General features: G+C 41.9%; 1 protein-coding gene across 1 annotated transcript in view; it reads left to right on the plus strand.

Moving 5' to 3' along the window:
- Positions 1–16,760, plus strand: part of LOC118365216 (syntaxin-1B) — a 63,914-nt gene that overhangs the window by 23,932 nt on the left and 23,222 nt on the right. Inside the window, exons 2-4 of the mRNA XM_035747231.2 lie at positions 6,583–6,657; positions 9,063–9,162; positions 13,898–13,972. Coding sequence (XP_035603124.1) covers positions 6,583–6,657; positions 9,063–9,162; positions 13,898–13,972 — 250 coding nt within the window. The remainder of the gene's footprint in view (positions 1–6,582; positions 6,658–9,062; positions 9,163–13,897; positions 13,973–16,760) is intronic.

Genomic DNA, 16,760 nt, shown 5'->3' on the forward strand with positions numbered 1-16,760 from the left:
GAGCTACACACCAGCATTTCCCTGTGGTGCCCTCAAGAGGATATTCTCCCAGATGTGCAACGCTTTATGTACTGCTCTGAACACTATGAGGTCGCATTCACACCTAGCAAAGAATGTGTTTTTGAATGTTCTGGTATATCTGAAAGGAGGGAAATGGTGGAAGTACTGTGTAGCCATTACATTACTGTCAAATCCTTTTTGCTGCTTGTTGTAAGTCAGAATAGTGTGTACAGTGAAGAGTAGGTTGCCTGGAGTTAGTTTGAGCGATAAGCTCTACATTAGCTATCGTCCCTACTTAACATTCGATTAAATATGATTTGGTTCGAGCCCTGATTAACCAGTCTAGCAATTTAGCCTGTCCAGTGTAACACGAGTGCGAGCGTGATATTTTGTTTAGTTCAGCTGTTACAACAATTCATTGCCACAAGCAAGTGAGCGGTACACTAGGTAGGTACATTGGTTATGCTCAACTGTGTATGACATTTCTGTGGATTGTTCTGGAACCCCATCTGATTCCACCGACCATGTTCCTACCGCATTCAACCATATCTTATCTCACAGCATCTTTTGATGTCTACTCTCTGCTAAATAATTAGCATTTCATTTCCTCAAAAACCTTTCAAACAAACCAGTGTCTACATTGTACCATTGTTGACCATACGAGTTATGAATACTGGATTGATCTATCTGGTAGCCGTTGTAACACAACCTAAAAGATTTTGAATTCTGACGTTACTGCAGCAAACCTTTCTCAAACCTTATCTCCGCAGCCCAGACATGCTGTGCACTACTGTCGTCACATTCCTATCGTCAGTTGAATCCCACCTAAACCCCGCTCCATTAAACACATAGTCCTATAGCAGATTTACCTGCTCATATATGCAACTATTCACACCTACCTACCACGTACATGCCTGCTCTCCTCCTGGATATCTGTTGTCGTGGAATGTTTTGCCCTTTGTCCCCTTTTCATTAGTATGCACATGCCTCTCATATGGAAGACATGAGCTGTAAAACTAGATTGTTTGCCCATTGGCAAGCAAGGGCTAGAGAGGCTGCCATTCCCCCCGTCGGGTGAAACCGGATGCAGGTGGAGTGCTGGGAGGGCCTGGGAGGATTAAAGGAAGAAAACAGCCAAATATAGCTACAGAGAGTAGACGACACACACGGAAATGTAAAAATGCTGACCAGTTCAAGAGGAGATAGCCGTAGCCTAGCCGACATAGCTGCAGCTTGTGATTGAGGATCCCCTCAGAGGCATCTGGCAACAGACCTAGCGACGAGTTAGCATTTAGCCATGCTGCTCGTTTCACTACACATTTTAATTCACATGTTGGGCGCTTTCTGTCTGACTTTAGGTAGGCGCCAAAAGTAGTGATTGCAGATACCTACCTTGTAGTGACACCAGGGGGTGAATGAGGTGCATATGCTACTCACATCGTAACATAATACTTCTGAATAACATTTGCCATATTTAATTAATAATTGGTACGGGTTCAAACAGAGGTGCTGCCTGACCTCGAGTCATGAAGGGCTACAGTGGCTGCTGGTTTTCATTCTTGCCTTTTTTAATCAGTGGCTGATTTAGACCTGTGTTACTAGGTGTGTGGACTCTCTGGGCAATCAGTGACATTAGCTGATTAATTATGGGCAAGGGCGAAATGGAAAACCTGCAGCATTGCAGTCCTAGAGGACTGTTCTACACCCCTGTGTCACGCCCTGACCTTAGTTATCTTTGTTTTCTTTATTATTTTGGTTAGGTCAGGGTGTGACGGGGGTGATAGGTTTAGTTTTTGTATTGTCTAGGTGTTTTTGTCCAGTCTAGGGGTTTTTGTATATCTATGGGGTTTTAGTATGTCTAGGTATATGTAGGTCTATGGTGGCCTGAATTGGTTCCCAGTCAGAGGCAGCTGTTTATCGTTGTCTCTGATTGGGGATCCTATTTAGGTTGCCATTTTCCATTTTGGTTTTGTGGGTTATTATTCTATGTATAGTTGCCTGTTTCGCACTAGTCATATTGCGTCACGGTCCGTTTTGTTATATTGTATAGTTTTGTTCAGTGTTGCATTTGTTTAATAAAGAGAATGTACACTTATCACGCTGCGCCTTGGTCTCCTCCTTATGACGACCGTGACACCCTGGGTGAAAAGCATGATTGGTATCCTCTTCTTTTCTTGGCTAAACACATAGTATAAAGCCACCACGTATGCACGCACACATACTCAAACAATGCATAGTGGTGTAGGGTGATAGCTAGCAAACAAATGTAGCTATTCAAGCGCAGCTATTTACAGCTGTATTGATTTAGAAGGGGTCTGTGTTAGTGTGTAGGTAAGTGTGCTAATGTGATAAGAGATCCATATTGTAATACAACACTAACACAGACCCCTATTACTCCAACTTGTAATACAACACTGACATTGTGAAATATGAGAAGACATTGCCTCTCTGAAGAGGTCAGCTATCTTGGACATTCTGAATATCTTTGTTGTTACCTGACTCTTTTACAATCAAAGCTACTAATATTATATTTTTTTATTAGATTTTTATGCGATCACAATTTATATTTTTAAAGTGCGGAAATATATATTTCTCACTTAATCTCTGTAACATATCAGGATTAACCTTCATTTATCCATTTATGTGTGTTTGCCTTTTCAAATAAAGCCAACATGCTTGTGTGTTACTGCAAGTATGTGTGCTTATGAATATTTGTTTGTGGCTTACCATATACAGTGCATTCGGAAAGTATTCAGACCCCTTCCCTTTTTCCACATTTTGTTTTGTTACACCCTTATTCTACATTTTATTAAATAACCATTTTCCCTCATCAATCTACTCAGAATAAGTAAAAACAGGTTTTTAGAAACTATGGTCTCTAAATTGAAAAACAGAAATTCCTTATTTATATACGTATTCAGACCCTTTGCTATGAGACTCAAAATGTAACTCTTGTGCCTCCTGTTTCCATTCATCATCCTTGAGACGTTTCTACAACTTGCTTGGAGTCCACCTGTGGTAAATTCAATTGATTGGACATGATTTGGAAAGGCAGACACCTGTCTATATAAGGTCCCACAGTTGACAGTACAGATCAGAGCAAAAACCAAGCCATGAGGTTGAAGTAATTGTCCATACAGCTGAGAGACAGGATTGTGTCGAGGCACAGATCTAGGGAAGGGTACCAAAACATTTCTGAAGCATTGAAGGTCCCCAAGAACGCAGTGGCCTCCATCATTCTAAAATTGAAGAAGTTCAGTACCACCAAGACTCTTCCTAGAGCTGGCCAAACTGAGCAATCGGGGGAGAAGAGCCATGGTCAAATCTGCATCAGTTATCTTAATTGGAAAGTATCTAGGAATAGGCCACTCTCTTATCAAATAAATGATTTACTTGCAACACTGCAGTTATATCGCAAGCATAGTATATTACTAAGTCTGCTATATGGTTTTTACTTGCTTCTTTACACCTATAAAAACATCTACCGCATTATCCAGATTGGTGGTATCTGTATGCCTATTATAATCAATACTTTGATTGTCTGTTGTAACCACACCCTTTTTAATCACGTTTCAGGTAAGACCCAAATGCAGACTGTGTTGAAGTAAAAATGTTTATTACAGCAACAGGGGCAGGCAAATGACAGGTCAAGGCAGGCAGGGGTCGATAATCCAGAGTTGTGGGGGAACGGTACAGGACGGCAGGCAGGCTCAGGATCAGGTCAGGCAGAGTTCGGGAATCCAGAGTAGGGGCAAAGGAACAGGATGGCAGGCAGGGTCTGGGGCAGGCAGAGTGGTCAGGCAGACGGGCTCAGGGTCAGGACAGGCAAGGGTCAAAAAGAGAGACTGGGGAAAAGCAGGAGCTGAGACAAAATGCTGGTTGACTTGACAAACAAGATGAACTGTCAACAGACAAACAGAGAACACAAGTATAAGTACCCAGTGGATAACGGGGAAGATAGGTGACACCTGGAGGGGGGTGGAGACAAGCACAAGGACAGGTGAAACAGATCAGGGTGTGACACTTTTACAATGAAAGCTTAGAGGACAACACAATGCGTGTATGACCACAGTCACTTGATTGTACACAGTCAGTCGTGTTCATATCTTACTCCAACATGCTCCGGTCCAAGGCCTTTTGAATGAAACGGACCACACAGATGAACCACAGTTCCAGATCTGTAGCCTTTGATAAAAACCAAGGGAACCTAAACTGATTTAGGCGAGTCTGTCAGAATCGCTGTTCTCTGTGGAAGCCTGTCGGTTGTTTATTCTGATTGAACATTCTACGTATCTTTCTCTTTGGTGATCATGTGTAGAGGTGAAACCAATTAGTCATTAACCCATTTGAGCAATATGTCATTTAATCAAATAACCACAGCATATTTTTTTTTGCATAGCTATGGCCATTTAAATGGAGCTGGTACTAAATACTTCAGAAAATAATTGCTAGAAATTGATACGAATATGGTAGGTCATTGATATTGCCTGTGTGGATGTTAGCACAAATGTGAGTCACCGCTCGTTAGCCTGAACGCTACTGTGAAAACTCAACACATCATATTCTCTATTATGTGCTTAAATGGAGCAAGAAATTAACAACATGGCATGTCATGACATGTTTTTCAGAAAAGCATTTAAACGACAAAAAATCTATCCAACGAGGTAAGAGAAGAAAGAAAAAATTAACAACAGCAAAGTGGCTAAATGGTGCCATGTCCTCCAAGAACTGCAGTGTGTATCAATATCAAAGCTCCATGCACTGAAGTCATATTAATCCTTTGTCACACACACCCCATATACACTAACATCACATTACATTGGACAGTGAGTGATCCAACCAGGAACCGTCTCTCAGCATACCATACAAGGCAGAGTGGGTGACTGTCATCTGAGGGCACAGAGGGCAGGAACATGAACTGCACAGCCTCGAGGTGGAGCTAGCTAGTTAGAGGTGGGCGCTGGAGGGAAATGTTTCAAACCCTAACCAATGCAAAGCCAGCCCCAACAGCTGGAGACGTAGTTAACTGTCCGTTACAATCAGGGAGCCAGCGCTCAAGTTCAACACTCAGCAACTCGACTAGGCCTCCCAACGCATCCAGCCTCTCCCTTGGAGCTTTTTTCCCCCTCCCGTATGCGCCTATGAAAAAACGCTGCCTCCCCGACACACATGTCTGCTGCTGTATGTTTTGGCATGAGATGCGATTTAGAGGACTTACCTCTCCTGTATTTTTCTGGCCAGAAGACATACAGGAAGCAATGGAGAGTGAAGGGAAAAGGTTAACTAGAGTGTGCCCAAGTACAGGTCTGCCATTTTGTAGATGTCTCTGTTTGCCAACAGTTATAGATAGCTGTCCACTCGCTGTGTTTATGACTAAGCTGTTCAGCAATGACTGTTCTTCTGTTGTGGACTTCAGTAGAGGTCTTGTCGGTTTGTTATTTTTCCCCAGGTGAAATGGATTTGTCTACCCTTCTCCCCCTCACAATGTGATTCATCATGGCTGCCATTAGGTCACAAAACACTCTAGGGGCTCGATTCAATCCATATCGCTGAGGTTCAGCGTGATAGTGTAATTTAAATGTATAGGTCATTTCCGATTGAGCCGGCATATGTAGCGTTTACTGTGAATGCAGTCTCCGCTAACGCGGAAACATTGCCTTTTAATGTCTATCGCGCTATAGCACAGCTCTTCAGCACTACGGATTAAATAGAGCCCTAGATCTAACTGCTGCTTGCTGTTATTGCTTGTCTGTTTATTGAACATAAATACTATGCCCTTCTCTGGCGCAAATAGGCAAAATACCCATCAAGCTGTTGCCTAAACAGTTCATCAATTTGATCATACACACACGGTGATCTAGCTCTGGCCTATCTATTGCCTTTTTTGGGGGGGTGTATAATTTCTAGTGCCCCTAATATCAGCAACAGAATGAGCTGTGTGCTGCCCTATGGCAGACAGCCCACGCTCCACCTTGCCAACACTACACACCTCAGGCCCTCTCCATGGGCCTCTGGCAATTCATCAAGGCTAAGCGCGACAAGAAACCGAGGACACATCTTTATTATTTTAGCACAAATGTAAGGTGTTCCATCGATTCACCTGGCATTTTCAACACCTTCGTATACAGCCTTTCTTTCTCACTGTCTCTTAGTCCTTGACCCTGTTGAGGTCAGTTTACACAGCCCGCATCGCTCTAAGCCGAGGAGGTTTTGTGTAAGACGCTGAGGGTCACTCCCTTCACTCCCGTCAAGGGTCATTCCTTTCATATCATGAACTGTTTGAAGTGACAGCGCAAATATAACACACGTATTTCAAAGCCTTTTTTGTAGCTTTATCTAAAATGGCTGCCATGCAGGTCACCAAGCAGTATGGATACAAGGGTTTTCATTTTTTATTCTCTACCCCTTACCCTTCCATCCTTACTCCTTACCCTTCCAACAGTTAGGAGAGATCTATAGCCACGTGTGGTCCTGTGTTATCTGCGGTTTGCACAGGTCACAAATACGCTATCAACAATAAATAGTAATATGCCAGTGTCGTGCATGGGGGACTGATTTTGTTTTTCATTTGTTCTGTTTTAGGCTAAGGACAGCGATGATGATGAAGAAGTTGTCCAGGTTGATCGGGATCACTTCATGGATGAGTTCTTCGAACAGGTAAGTGCAACAAAATAACTGTAATACATGCCATTTTTGGCATGCGAAATATCCTAATAACCATTATTACAAACTTAACCTGGTAGTTTCTTGTATCCACACGTCTGCAGGTCATATTTAATAAAAGGGTGCAAATTGACTAATTAAGGTCTATGCATAATGCCATGAGGTCATAATTGGCAACTAACTGGTAGTAAATGCCTTATAAGTGCCATATCTCTAAAGTTAAGGTGTTACTGTTTTTACGTGTTACCCATTTACTAGTGTTTCCAAGTGCAGTGTTATTAATGCCATATTATAATGGGGGCCATCAGGCCACATAATGTAAACACACGAAAAGAAAATAGGCCTACTGGCGACATTTCCTCCAGGTCATGTTCCCTTCAGCTTTATCTTTCAAAATTGAAAGTGCATAATTTCTTTCCACATTCATCCTATGCAACAAGGAACATACCATGAGAGGAAAAGGAGAAGGGGCAGGATATGCAAATAGAGCAACATTATGATTGGTGTGTTCAAACACAAGAAATCGGAATGATTTGCATACTAACTGACGATCCAATGGTGGGGGAAAGCTACTAAAAGACCAATGTGTGGAGGATGTAACAGCTTTTAAGTCCCTCCCCCTGGGTTTCTTGTGATTTATTTAGCCTAATATGCCAAAATTGAGTGACTTTTCTCTTCTTCCTACCATAATAAGACTGCAGTCAATCCATCAACTCTATCAGTGGAGGTATATTTTATACTTGGGAGATGCCTCCAGAACTCTTTATCGCTGAGTGTTAAGTCTTAACGAAGACATTAACACCCTGGATGTTTGACAATATGGCTACAGAATGTCCCAGCATTTCTGGGAGTACAGACAATCTGTGGTATAACATTTCCAGAAGTTCATTCTTTGTGTAAGACCGCTCCATTTTATACACAGAGGAATTGTTTTCTCTCTTTGGAAAGGCTTTTAAAGCAAAAACCTTGAACAGATACCCAGTTATCTGCAATACAGCACCATGAATCGCAAACAAAATCCCCAACTCTGGTCCTTGTCTTTTGATAGGCATCTTATCAAGCCTGGAAGACCAGGTAGACACTGTTAGTGGGGCCCCGAGGGGCTAGCTGGGATTGAGGACACCTGCCTTTGAAGAGCTCTGCTGCTGCTGCAGGCAGGGTGCAGTCATTGAGCCTGGCTTAGCTGTGCTCCTCACTACCTTATGGGCCGTGGCTCTACTCCTCTGTCCTAATGAAAACGAATCTGTCTGCTTTACAAAGCTTTCCTCTAAAACTATTAAGTGAACACTATAAGGGAAGGGGAATTGGCTCAATCTGGGCTAAACAATGATTCACTATAAAGCATGAGTTTATTCGGTATGCCTTAGCTTCGTTGCGGAAGTAGCTCACAAGCCATTGTCGTTGAACTCTCTGTCCCATAGAAAGAACAATAGGAAGAGCTATTAATAATGGAGAAGAGAATGAATAGGAATGCAGAGCACATAGATGCTCATATCCATACAGTCATTGCAAAAGTATCTGCATATCCACAAACAGTGCCAAGAATAGGGGGACTTTGACACGTCTGTATCTGCCTTTGACACATCTGTATTGGGAATTGGATTACATAACCCATTCAGATGGAAGAGGTGGAATGAATGCAGAATGTGTGGTTAGGCTGCTGAGGCTGACTTTGCACAGGATTTCAGGGGATAGTCAGAAGTTCTTGGAAATGTATTATCTGCAGGCGCCTCTGCACATATTCTGTGGGGTTTGGAGGAGTTTGAACACCCACCATTGAAACAGCGACCGTCTTGTATCATACAAATGTTAGATGGAGATATTGATCCCCAACACGTGACGATATATAGCTAATACTGTAATAAGGTATTAAAAATCTAATCAAATTTGATTTGTCACATGCACATGTTTAGCAGATGTTATTGCCGGTGTATGTATGTATTTTAACAGGTTTCGCTGTGATGTCTCAGTATGAAAACCATTTAGACTAAATAACAGTCCTAAATTCCCCCGACGATGGCTAAGAATCAAGCCTCCCAACCCTAAACCAGCAGAGATTATAATTATCAGTCAGTAATTGACTTATGTGGACTTATGGAGATTCCCCTGCTCTCCCACCCATCAGAAAAGTGCTTCCATTGGGTCGTCGTGTCAGTCGATGATCGAGTGTGTGAGGCAATCCGGTCCATGATGAGGTTCAGAGGCCTCAGCTCTCCCACACCATACACACATCCTCTCTATGGGTGGCTGTGGTTGGTCAATTCCATAGAGATTTAGAATTACTAGAACGGAAAAGCCCCTTAGACCACGGCCATTTGACAGTACACTCATTTAAAGGGTACAGGAATTAAGCCCTTGTGTATGTTGCCTCTGCCCCCTCCTTCTCACTCCCTGTGCAGGTGGAAGAGATCCGAGTCTGTATAGATAAGCTGTCAGAAGATGTGGAGCAGGTCAAGAAGCAGCATAGCGCCATCCTGGCAGCGCCCAACCCTGACGAAAGTAAGTCTCGGTGGCCACTAGCCACATCCATGAGTTTGGAATGGATACTTTTAAGACGGGGCCCAATTCCATACCAGTTCCATACGGCTTTCCCTCAGTCCTCATGGATTCCATCTTGCAGCACTGACAGGACTGGATAGGTAGACGTGATATGCCAGAAAATTCAATATTGCTTTCCAGTTTAGTATTGGTGTCAAATCCTTTCAGGTCTGTGTGAGGGGGAGTAAGTAAGGGCCTGAGGATAGCGGAGACAGATTGGTTTAAGTGTGTGTGTGACCCTGTCTATATACCTGTAGGAGATACTCCACCCACGCACTCGGTGAATGTGACCCCACCCACTCATCTCTTACTGAGTCACACCCGGCCCACGCACGCACACCCGGCCAACACACACGACTCAAATGAATTTGCAAGGGTGGGACTCCACCCACTGGTTGACGAGGGTTCACCACCACACTCACGGAATACTCAATGAAACGTTTTTTTTGTGTGTGTGTTTATTGTGACAATATTATCATTATTATAACACATTTTAATATTACGGCCAATGAAGACAACACATACATTTGCCCTAACATGAAATTAAGTTGTTTGGAGGCAGGCTTAAAAAAAAGAAGAAGAGCACTAAAGTTTTACCATGGATAACACTTATGAGTATGGTATAAAACAGACATGAAGAAGTATGTAAATATTTAAATACTATGGTATTTTCGCCATTAATTTGATTGAAATCCAATCCTGTTAACCTTCAACCACTGCTTTTAGGCCCTTATGACTGTCTGGCATTTTGTCAAAACCTCAATAGGGCCCAAAAGATGCCACAATCAATCAGCCAAGAACGTACAGTGAAAGACGTTTCAGTAAATGGCCCCTTCATTGTTGCCGTGCTGCTGTAGGGCCGTGCGGTTGTTAGGAGATGAGTGTAGTATGTTCTTTAGAGTTCACAGTGACCCAGGCTGCTAGTGACTCAACTGGAGTGAATGAATGTTTCATTGCTAATGTTTAGGCCTTGTCAGACAACCTCTAGTCTGGGTTAACCCAGAGTCTCAGGGCAGGCAGTGGCACAATACCTACTGTACCGTCATCACGGAATCCTTCAGATTTCATTTCCTTTTCTCACATGTTCACATCACTTTTATTGTAGCTCCTCAATGTGTTTTTGCATACAATTCTTTTTTTTTTTTGCCTTATGATTTCAATATTTGATTTCAATTTCTACACATGCATGTTTTATCTTATGTAATGTTGTTGGACTGTTTCTGTCTTTTTCTGTCTGTCTTTCCTTCCTCCCCCCCCCCATTTCCCCTCCTTTTTTTTCTTGTGATGCATGCTTCATGAAGGACTTGCTCCAGGGGACTTGTTGTTGGAGTTCAGTTTTTGTGAGTGAGCTAACTGGTTACTAGTTATCTACCCAGGTGGTTTAACTAGTAAGTATGTGGTTGCTATGCTATGTGTGTGTAGGTTGTCTGGTTTCTTTATGTGATAAATGTAGGGAATCTGGTCATTTGGAACATTTCTTTGTGACTAAAGCGTCTAAGTAGGAAGATCATTGCTTACATATATTCACATAAACATAATATCTTTAGATTCACTGTTATTATTGATTATATTAAATATTCCAACTCAGACAGTAATGTACATTGTCCCTACAGAATTGCCAGCATATTTCTGTTTCTGTTGTTTTTTATGATATTCATGCTCGCTTAATCTTACATTTATGTCCTCAAAATGAACCAAAAGCTTAAATTTGGCCTCTCCCTATGTCAAGCCATTCCAAATCATGTTTGGTCGTCAAGCCATTCCAAATAATGTTTGGAAGTCAGTGGATGATACAAAATGCATTCCAGTGTACTTCCTTGAATAATGCATGCTGGGAAGTGTAGTTGTTTACTGAAGACATCTGTGTCGAACAATCACCTTCAGTTATCATCACTTGGAAACCCAACGCTGTAGCCTGTAGTTATTCAGATTGCCCTGTCACACTTTGCTATTTTCAAATGAATTGTGAATCGTACAAGGAACAATCATTCTTGGACTTAGCAACGGAACATGTTTAAATCTCATGCCTCTCTCCAATCATGGCCGAAGGGCATCTCCATAATGTATAGTGAAATCCTGAGGAATCACTCCATTTGAGTTAGCACAGAATTCACTTATCACGTCACACACAGGGTGAAGACAAGGACAGGGAGGACCCGTCAACAGAAGGCAATACATTACATGGCAGCCAACTTATTTATTAGTAAGCTATTTAGTTGTAGTCTTTATGCATTTACACTTACATATATAAAATGCCTTATCGGTAAAGGCCTTATAGGAAAGGGCCTTTCAGGAAATGGTCTTAAAAGTAAAGGCCTTATAGGTAAGGGTTCATTTTTTTTTTCTTAGAGGCCAAAAGCTAAATCTTTCAACTGAAATGGCTTTGTGTTGTAGCCAGCTCTTGTGTCTTGAAATATAGATCACGGATGCTAGTCCCAGACAACAGTATTGACCAACAAAGAGGTGTCGTTGTGTGCAAATATGAGTTGCCAGTTCAGTGACATAGGACCCTTTTTGCTTTGGGAGAATCGATAGACAGGTCAAATGCAGAGGCGTGGAGTAGCTACCGGACACCTTAAATACACTAACATTTAGACATAATCTCAGAAAAAACGTGGTATTGAAAACACAACACAACAATCAAGGCATCCAGTGTTAACCTATTAAGTAGCAGACAGGAGCTTGTTAGCATCTGATTGGTTTGTTGATAGCACCTAAAATGTGCCCAGTGATTACAGGTTCATTTGCACTAATTGACTCTAAATATACCCCAAACAAATATCACAAATCTACAATGGCTTTCCTTGCTGATACAGTACTTTGAAAGGTAATTGACCTATCTGTGTTGTCTGTATGCAAATGACTGGTTATCCTAATGTCCCTGTAAATATATCATTGATTTACTTGTGATGGACAGAACAGTCCCTACATTTCAATGCATATAATAACGCCGTAGAGCAGTTGTAGAATACTGTATCATTGTAGTAGCTTACTGTTGTGTATGATGAATATCCTTTTCTACCACAAAATTAGATTTTAAATTATATTATTTTAGTGTGTTGAATGATTTATTTTTAAACCTTTCCGGCTCTCAATAGTGCTAAACTACACTCTTGTAAAAATTTTTTAAAAAAAACGGTTCTTCAGCTCTCCCCATAGGAGAACTCTTTTTGGTTACAGGTAGAACCCTTTTGGGTTCAATGTAGAGCCCTTTACATGGAACCAAAACGGTTCTATCTGGAACCAAAAAGGGTTCTTCAAAGGGTTCTTCTATGAGGACAGCCGAAGAATCCTTTTAGGTTCTAGATTCTTTTAGGTTCTAGGTACTTCCAAGCATCAGAATTAGATATATTTCTTTATGATTCTTGAAGTACGAGGCACATGTTTTAAGATTAACCAGCGGATGTAGGTGCTGCACTCTTGTGAAAACTCTTATCTGAGGTAAAGCACAAACTATCTTAATGAGCCGACAGCCAAATTACAACACGAGAGAAACATGCCGGCAATTAACTCATTAGTTATCTATAATCATGGGTAGACGTTATACATTTGTTGTCGATAAACAAATTATGCATATGAGTTTCTATTACCAGTTAATGATGTGTTAGGAGATAGTCCTCTTGTTAGTGGAGTGCTCTGGAAAAACAGACTTTTGCACTAGACTAGATGAGAGTGTTGGGGTGTTTGCGGAGGTGGGCGAGAGAGAAGGGAGGGATTGAGGGAATTTACAGGTGCGAAGGAAGGAGAGGATGAGGTAGGAAGTGAAGTATGAGGGAGGGAGGGAGGGAGGGAGGGAGGGAGGGAGGGAGGGAGGGAGGGAGGGAGGGAGGGAGGGAGGGAGGGAGGGAGGGAGGGAGGGAGGGAGGGAGGGAGGGAGGGAGGGAGGGAGGGAGGGAGGGAGGGAGGGAGGGAGGGAGGGAGGGAGGGAGGGAGGGAGGGAGACAGGGCTGAGCTGGTTTCCAGTGACTGAATGAATGGCACTGCAGCGGTAATAAATCAGCCCAAACACTGCAGCTGAGTCCCACACACACAAACACACTCGCACGCACATCAGCACACACGCACACACACAAACACACTCACACGCACATCAGCACACACGCACACACACACACACACAAACACACTCACACGCACATCAGCACACACGCACACACACACAAACACACTCACACGCACATCAGCACACACGCACACACACACAAACACACTCACACACACATCAGCACACACGCACACACACACAAACACACTCACACGCACATCAGCACACACGCACGCATACACGCACACACACAGTGTGCACTGTTTCATGCATGAGTACATTTTCATATAGACGCAAACACACACACACACACAGGCTTAAACACTGTCACACACACTCATCCACTCCAACCTACACAATCCCATATTCTTTGTCTAGATAATAAACTGGTGAATAAATAGATTTTCACATACAATACCACTTTTCATTCACCCACTAGTATGTTTGCACACTGTTATACATAAATGAGAAACTTTGCAATATCACTCGCATACAATACATTCATTTACTGACAACATAAGTTGTTTTATCAGTGGTATTGTGATTGACACAGGTTGGGAATTGTGATAACTAAATATTGTTGCCATAAAGGTATAATATGGAACACAATGTTGAGCATGGCATAATTTTGTCTCTCTTTCTGTATCTCAGAGACCAAGCAGGAGTTGGAGGACCTCACAGCTGACATCAAGAAGACAGCCAATAAAGTTCGCTCAAAATTAAAAGGTAATATAAAATGAAAATGGAAAATGTTGTGTGAAACACTGGAAAACACTTTGCCTGAAAAACACCATGTCAACCAACGCTGCACGGGGTTAAGTTGTCCACGCTAGATGTTGAACACAAGATTAGAACCTCTTGGCTACGAAGGAAATTATGTCAAACCTACCCTATTTATCTTTTCCATTTTCATACTGAACCCGCTACTTAAACACTTGCTCAGAGCCAGAACACTTGCTTCATTAGATTACCTGACTAGAACACTAATGGTCAGGAAAAGCCAATGAAGACATTTATGTAAAGGCAACACAGCAGACTACTATAGCGCAAATAAAAACACAAGACAATATTTAGTCTTTATCAGCCCCTTAAATCCGAGAGTGTTTGTCCTCAATGGAGTCCCCATGATTTCAGGCCCAACATCCTAAAACAAAATGGTTACGATGAACAAAAATGACGATATTTGCTACATCTAGTGGCCCCCTGCAATAACGTCAAATGAGCGTCTCAGGGACTTTTGTTTAAGGACAAGAGTCAATTGGGGTCAGAGTATCATCTACAACAATTGTATTTTTAATGAGGGGAGAATTATAGCTAAGAGCAAAGCTGGATTGACAGTGAACAATTCAAGCCATGATGGTTCAAGGGCATTGCTGCATGAATGTGTGACGGTCGAGCAGTGAAACCATCTATCTGGGAGTTCCACCCAACCCTTCGCCCCAACACACATCCCATTCACACTCGCATATGCAAATGAGCGTGCAGACATGTTATAATTTTCCGTCCGTATCTCCAACATACGGACAAATATTTGCAATACGTTGAATACACAGATCATACTGCAGTCTTGCAAGTATGTGTTTGAAACGTATCTGTGATATCGTTTGTTAATACAATCGTCTCTCTCTCTCTCTCTCGTGGGTTAGATTTAATAATATAATAATAATAATATATGCCATTTAGCAGACGCTTTTATCCAAAGCGACTTACAGTCATGTGTGCATACATTCTACGTATGGGTGGTCCCGGGAATCAAACCCACTACCCTGGCGTTACAAGCGCCATGCTCTACCAACTGAGCTACAGAAGGACATTTATAATATAATTGAGTAGGAAGTAAAGATCAAAACAGAGAGCATTCAAAAATCTTGGGTGCTCTTTGATTCGACCTTATACAGAAAAAACTGCAGAATTTGTCAGTTGACTCTCAAATGATGTATATATTTTTTTACAGTAGCATTACTATACATTTCAACCCTACCCACTGTGAACACATGTATATATATATAAATCATTTGGCATTTAAATCAGCTCGTCAGCTGCCTAGTTATGTGTACAGTGGAGAACAAAGAATATACTTCTGGGGGTTTTGCTGTAGAAAATAGGTTGTCTCTGGTGATCCCCCAAGGGGCATATTGTAAAAAACAAAGCCGCAATGGAGCTGACATCACTCTTGTCATCCAAACGCCTTCTGCCTCCAGCCTCTGCCCTCAGACTGGCAGCATGCCAGGTCGCATATCAGTTGACGCCTGGATCTAGGTGCAATATGTTGCTTTGCTCACCATTTCCTAATAACTAATAAAGTGAGAATTGAAAAATGCCCTTTAAAAACTGTAAGAGGACTTGATGGTGTAGCAATTTATATTTTAGGCTGTGCGTTCTTCTTAGGAATACTCTCTTGTGCCTCATATGATTCAATAGCATTTTATTGAAAATTATTATTTTACAATGTAAGAACTACCATTTACAGTTGCTCACCAGTCTAGTTTGTAAACTAAGAAGATACCTCTTCAGCCTCCAAATACACTGAATAGTGCATTAAACCAGCATCAGTACAGAAAAGGTAATCACATTCAGATTAATTGAATGCCAAGTGCATTATACACTGTGCTCCAAAAATGCAACATTTTCCATCAGACCTCGTGTGAAAGATTGCCTCAGGTTTACAGGCGACCGCTACGCTATGTTATGTTATGCTACTACTCTGCTTCCTTGTACAGTATGCCATGCTGTAGCTTTGTAGTCCAGGAGAGAGAAGCAGCTCCTGTCTCATCCAGTCAGACAAAGTGTTTAACCAACAGAACAACAATGATCAATGACCTTTCAACCAGCCATGTAGAGTGTTGATATTTACTGAAAGACAGGTAAACCCCTTGTTTAAGACCACATTAAGGAGACCCCCCTTGGCATTATTATGCAAATCAGCTGAGTCATGACACAGTGAAAAATGAAAAGGCAGTAGGCAGCAAGCCAGAGGAAGTGCCTCACCGGGGAGCGCTGCTATACTGTAGGTAGGTAGCCGACCAACCATAGATCCACCACTATAGATACAGTTGAAGTCAGAAGTTTACATACACCTCAGCCAAATACATTTAAACTCAGTTTTTCACAATTCCTGACAATTTATCCTGGTAAAAATTCAGTTAGGATCACCACTTTATTTTAAGAATGTGAAATGTCAGAATAATAGTAGAGAGAATGATTTATTTAAGATTTTATTTATTTCATCACATTCCCAGTGGGTCAGAAGTTTACATACACTCAATTAGTATTTGGTAGCATTGCCTTTAAATTGTTTAACTTGAGTCAAACATTTCGGGTAGCCTTCCACAAGCTTCCCACAATAAGTTGGGTGAATTTTGTCCCATTCCTCCTGACAGAGCTGGTGTAACGGAGTCAGGGCTTTGTGATGGCCACTCCAATACCTTGACTTTGTTGTCCTTAAGCCACTTTGCCACAACTTTGGAAGCATGCTTGGGGTCATTGTCCATTTGGAAGACCCATTTACTACCAA

Source organism: Oncorhynchus keta, chromosome 32 (genome assembly GCF_023373465.1).
Source record: "Oncorhynchus keta strain PuntledgeMale-10-30-2019 chromosome 32, Oket_V2, whole genome shotgun sequence".
In the NCBI taxonomy this organism is placed as follows: Eukaryota; Metazoa; Chordata; class Actinopteri; order Salmoniformes; family Salmonidae; genus Oncorhynchus; species Oncorhynchus keta.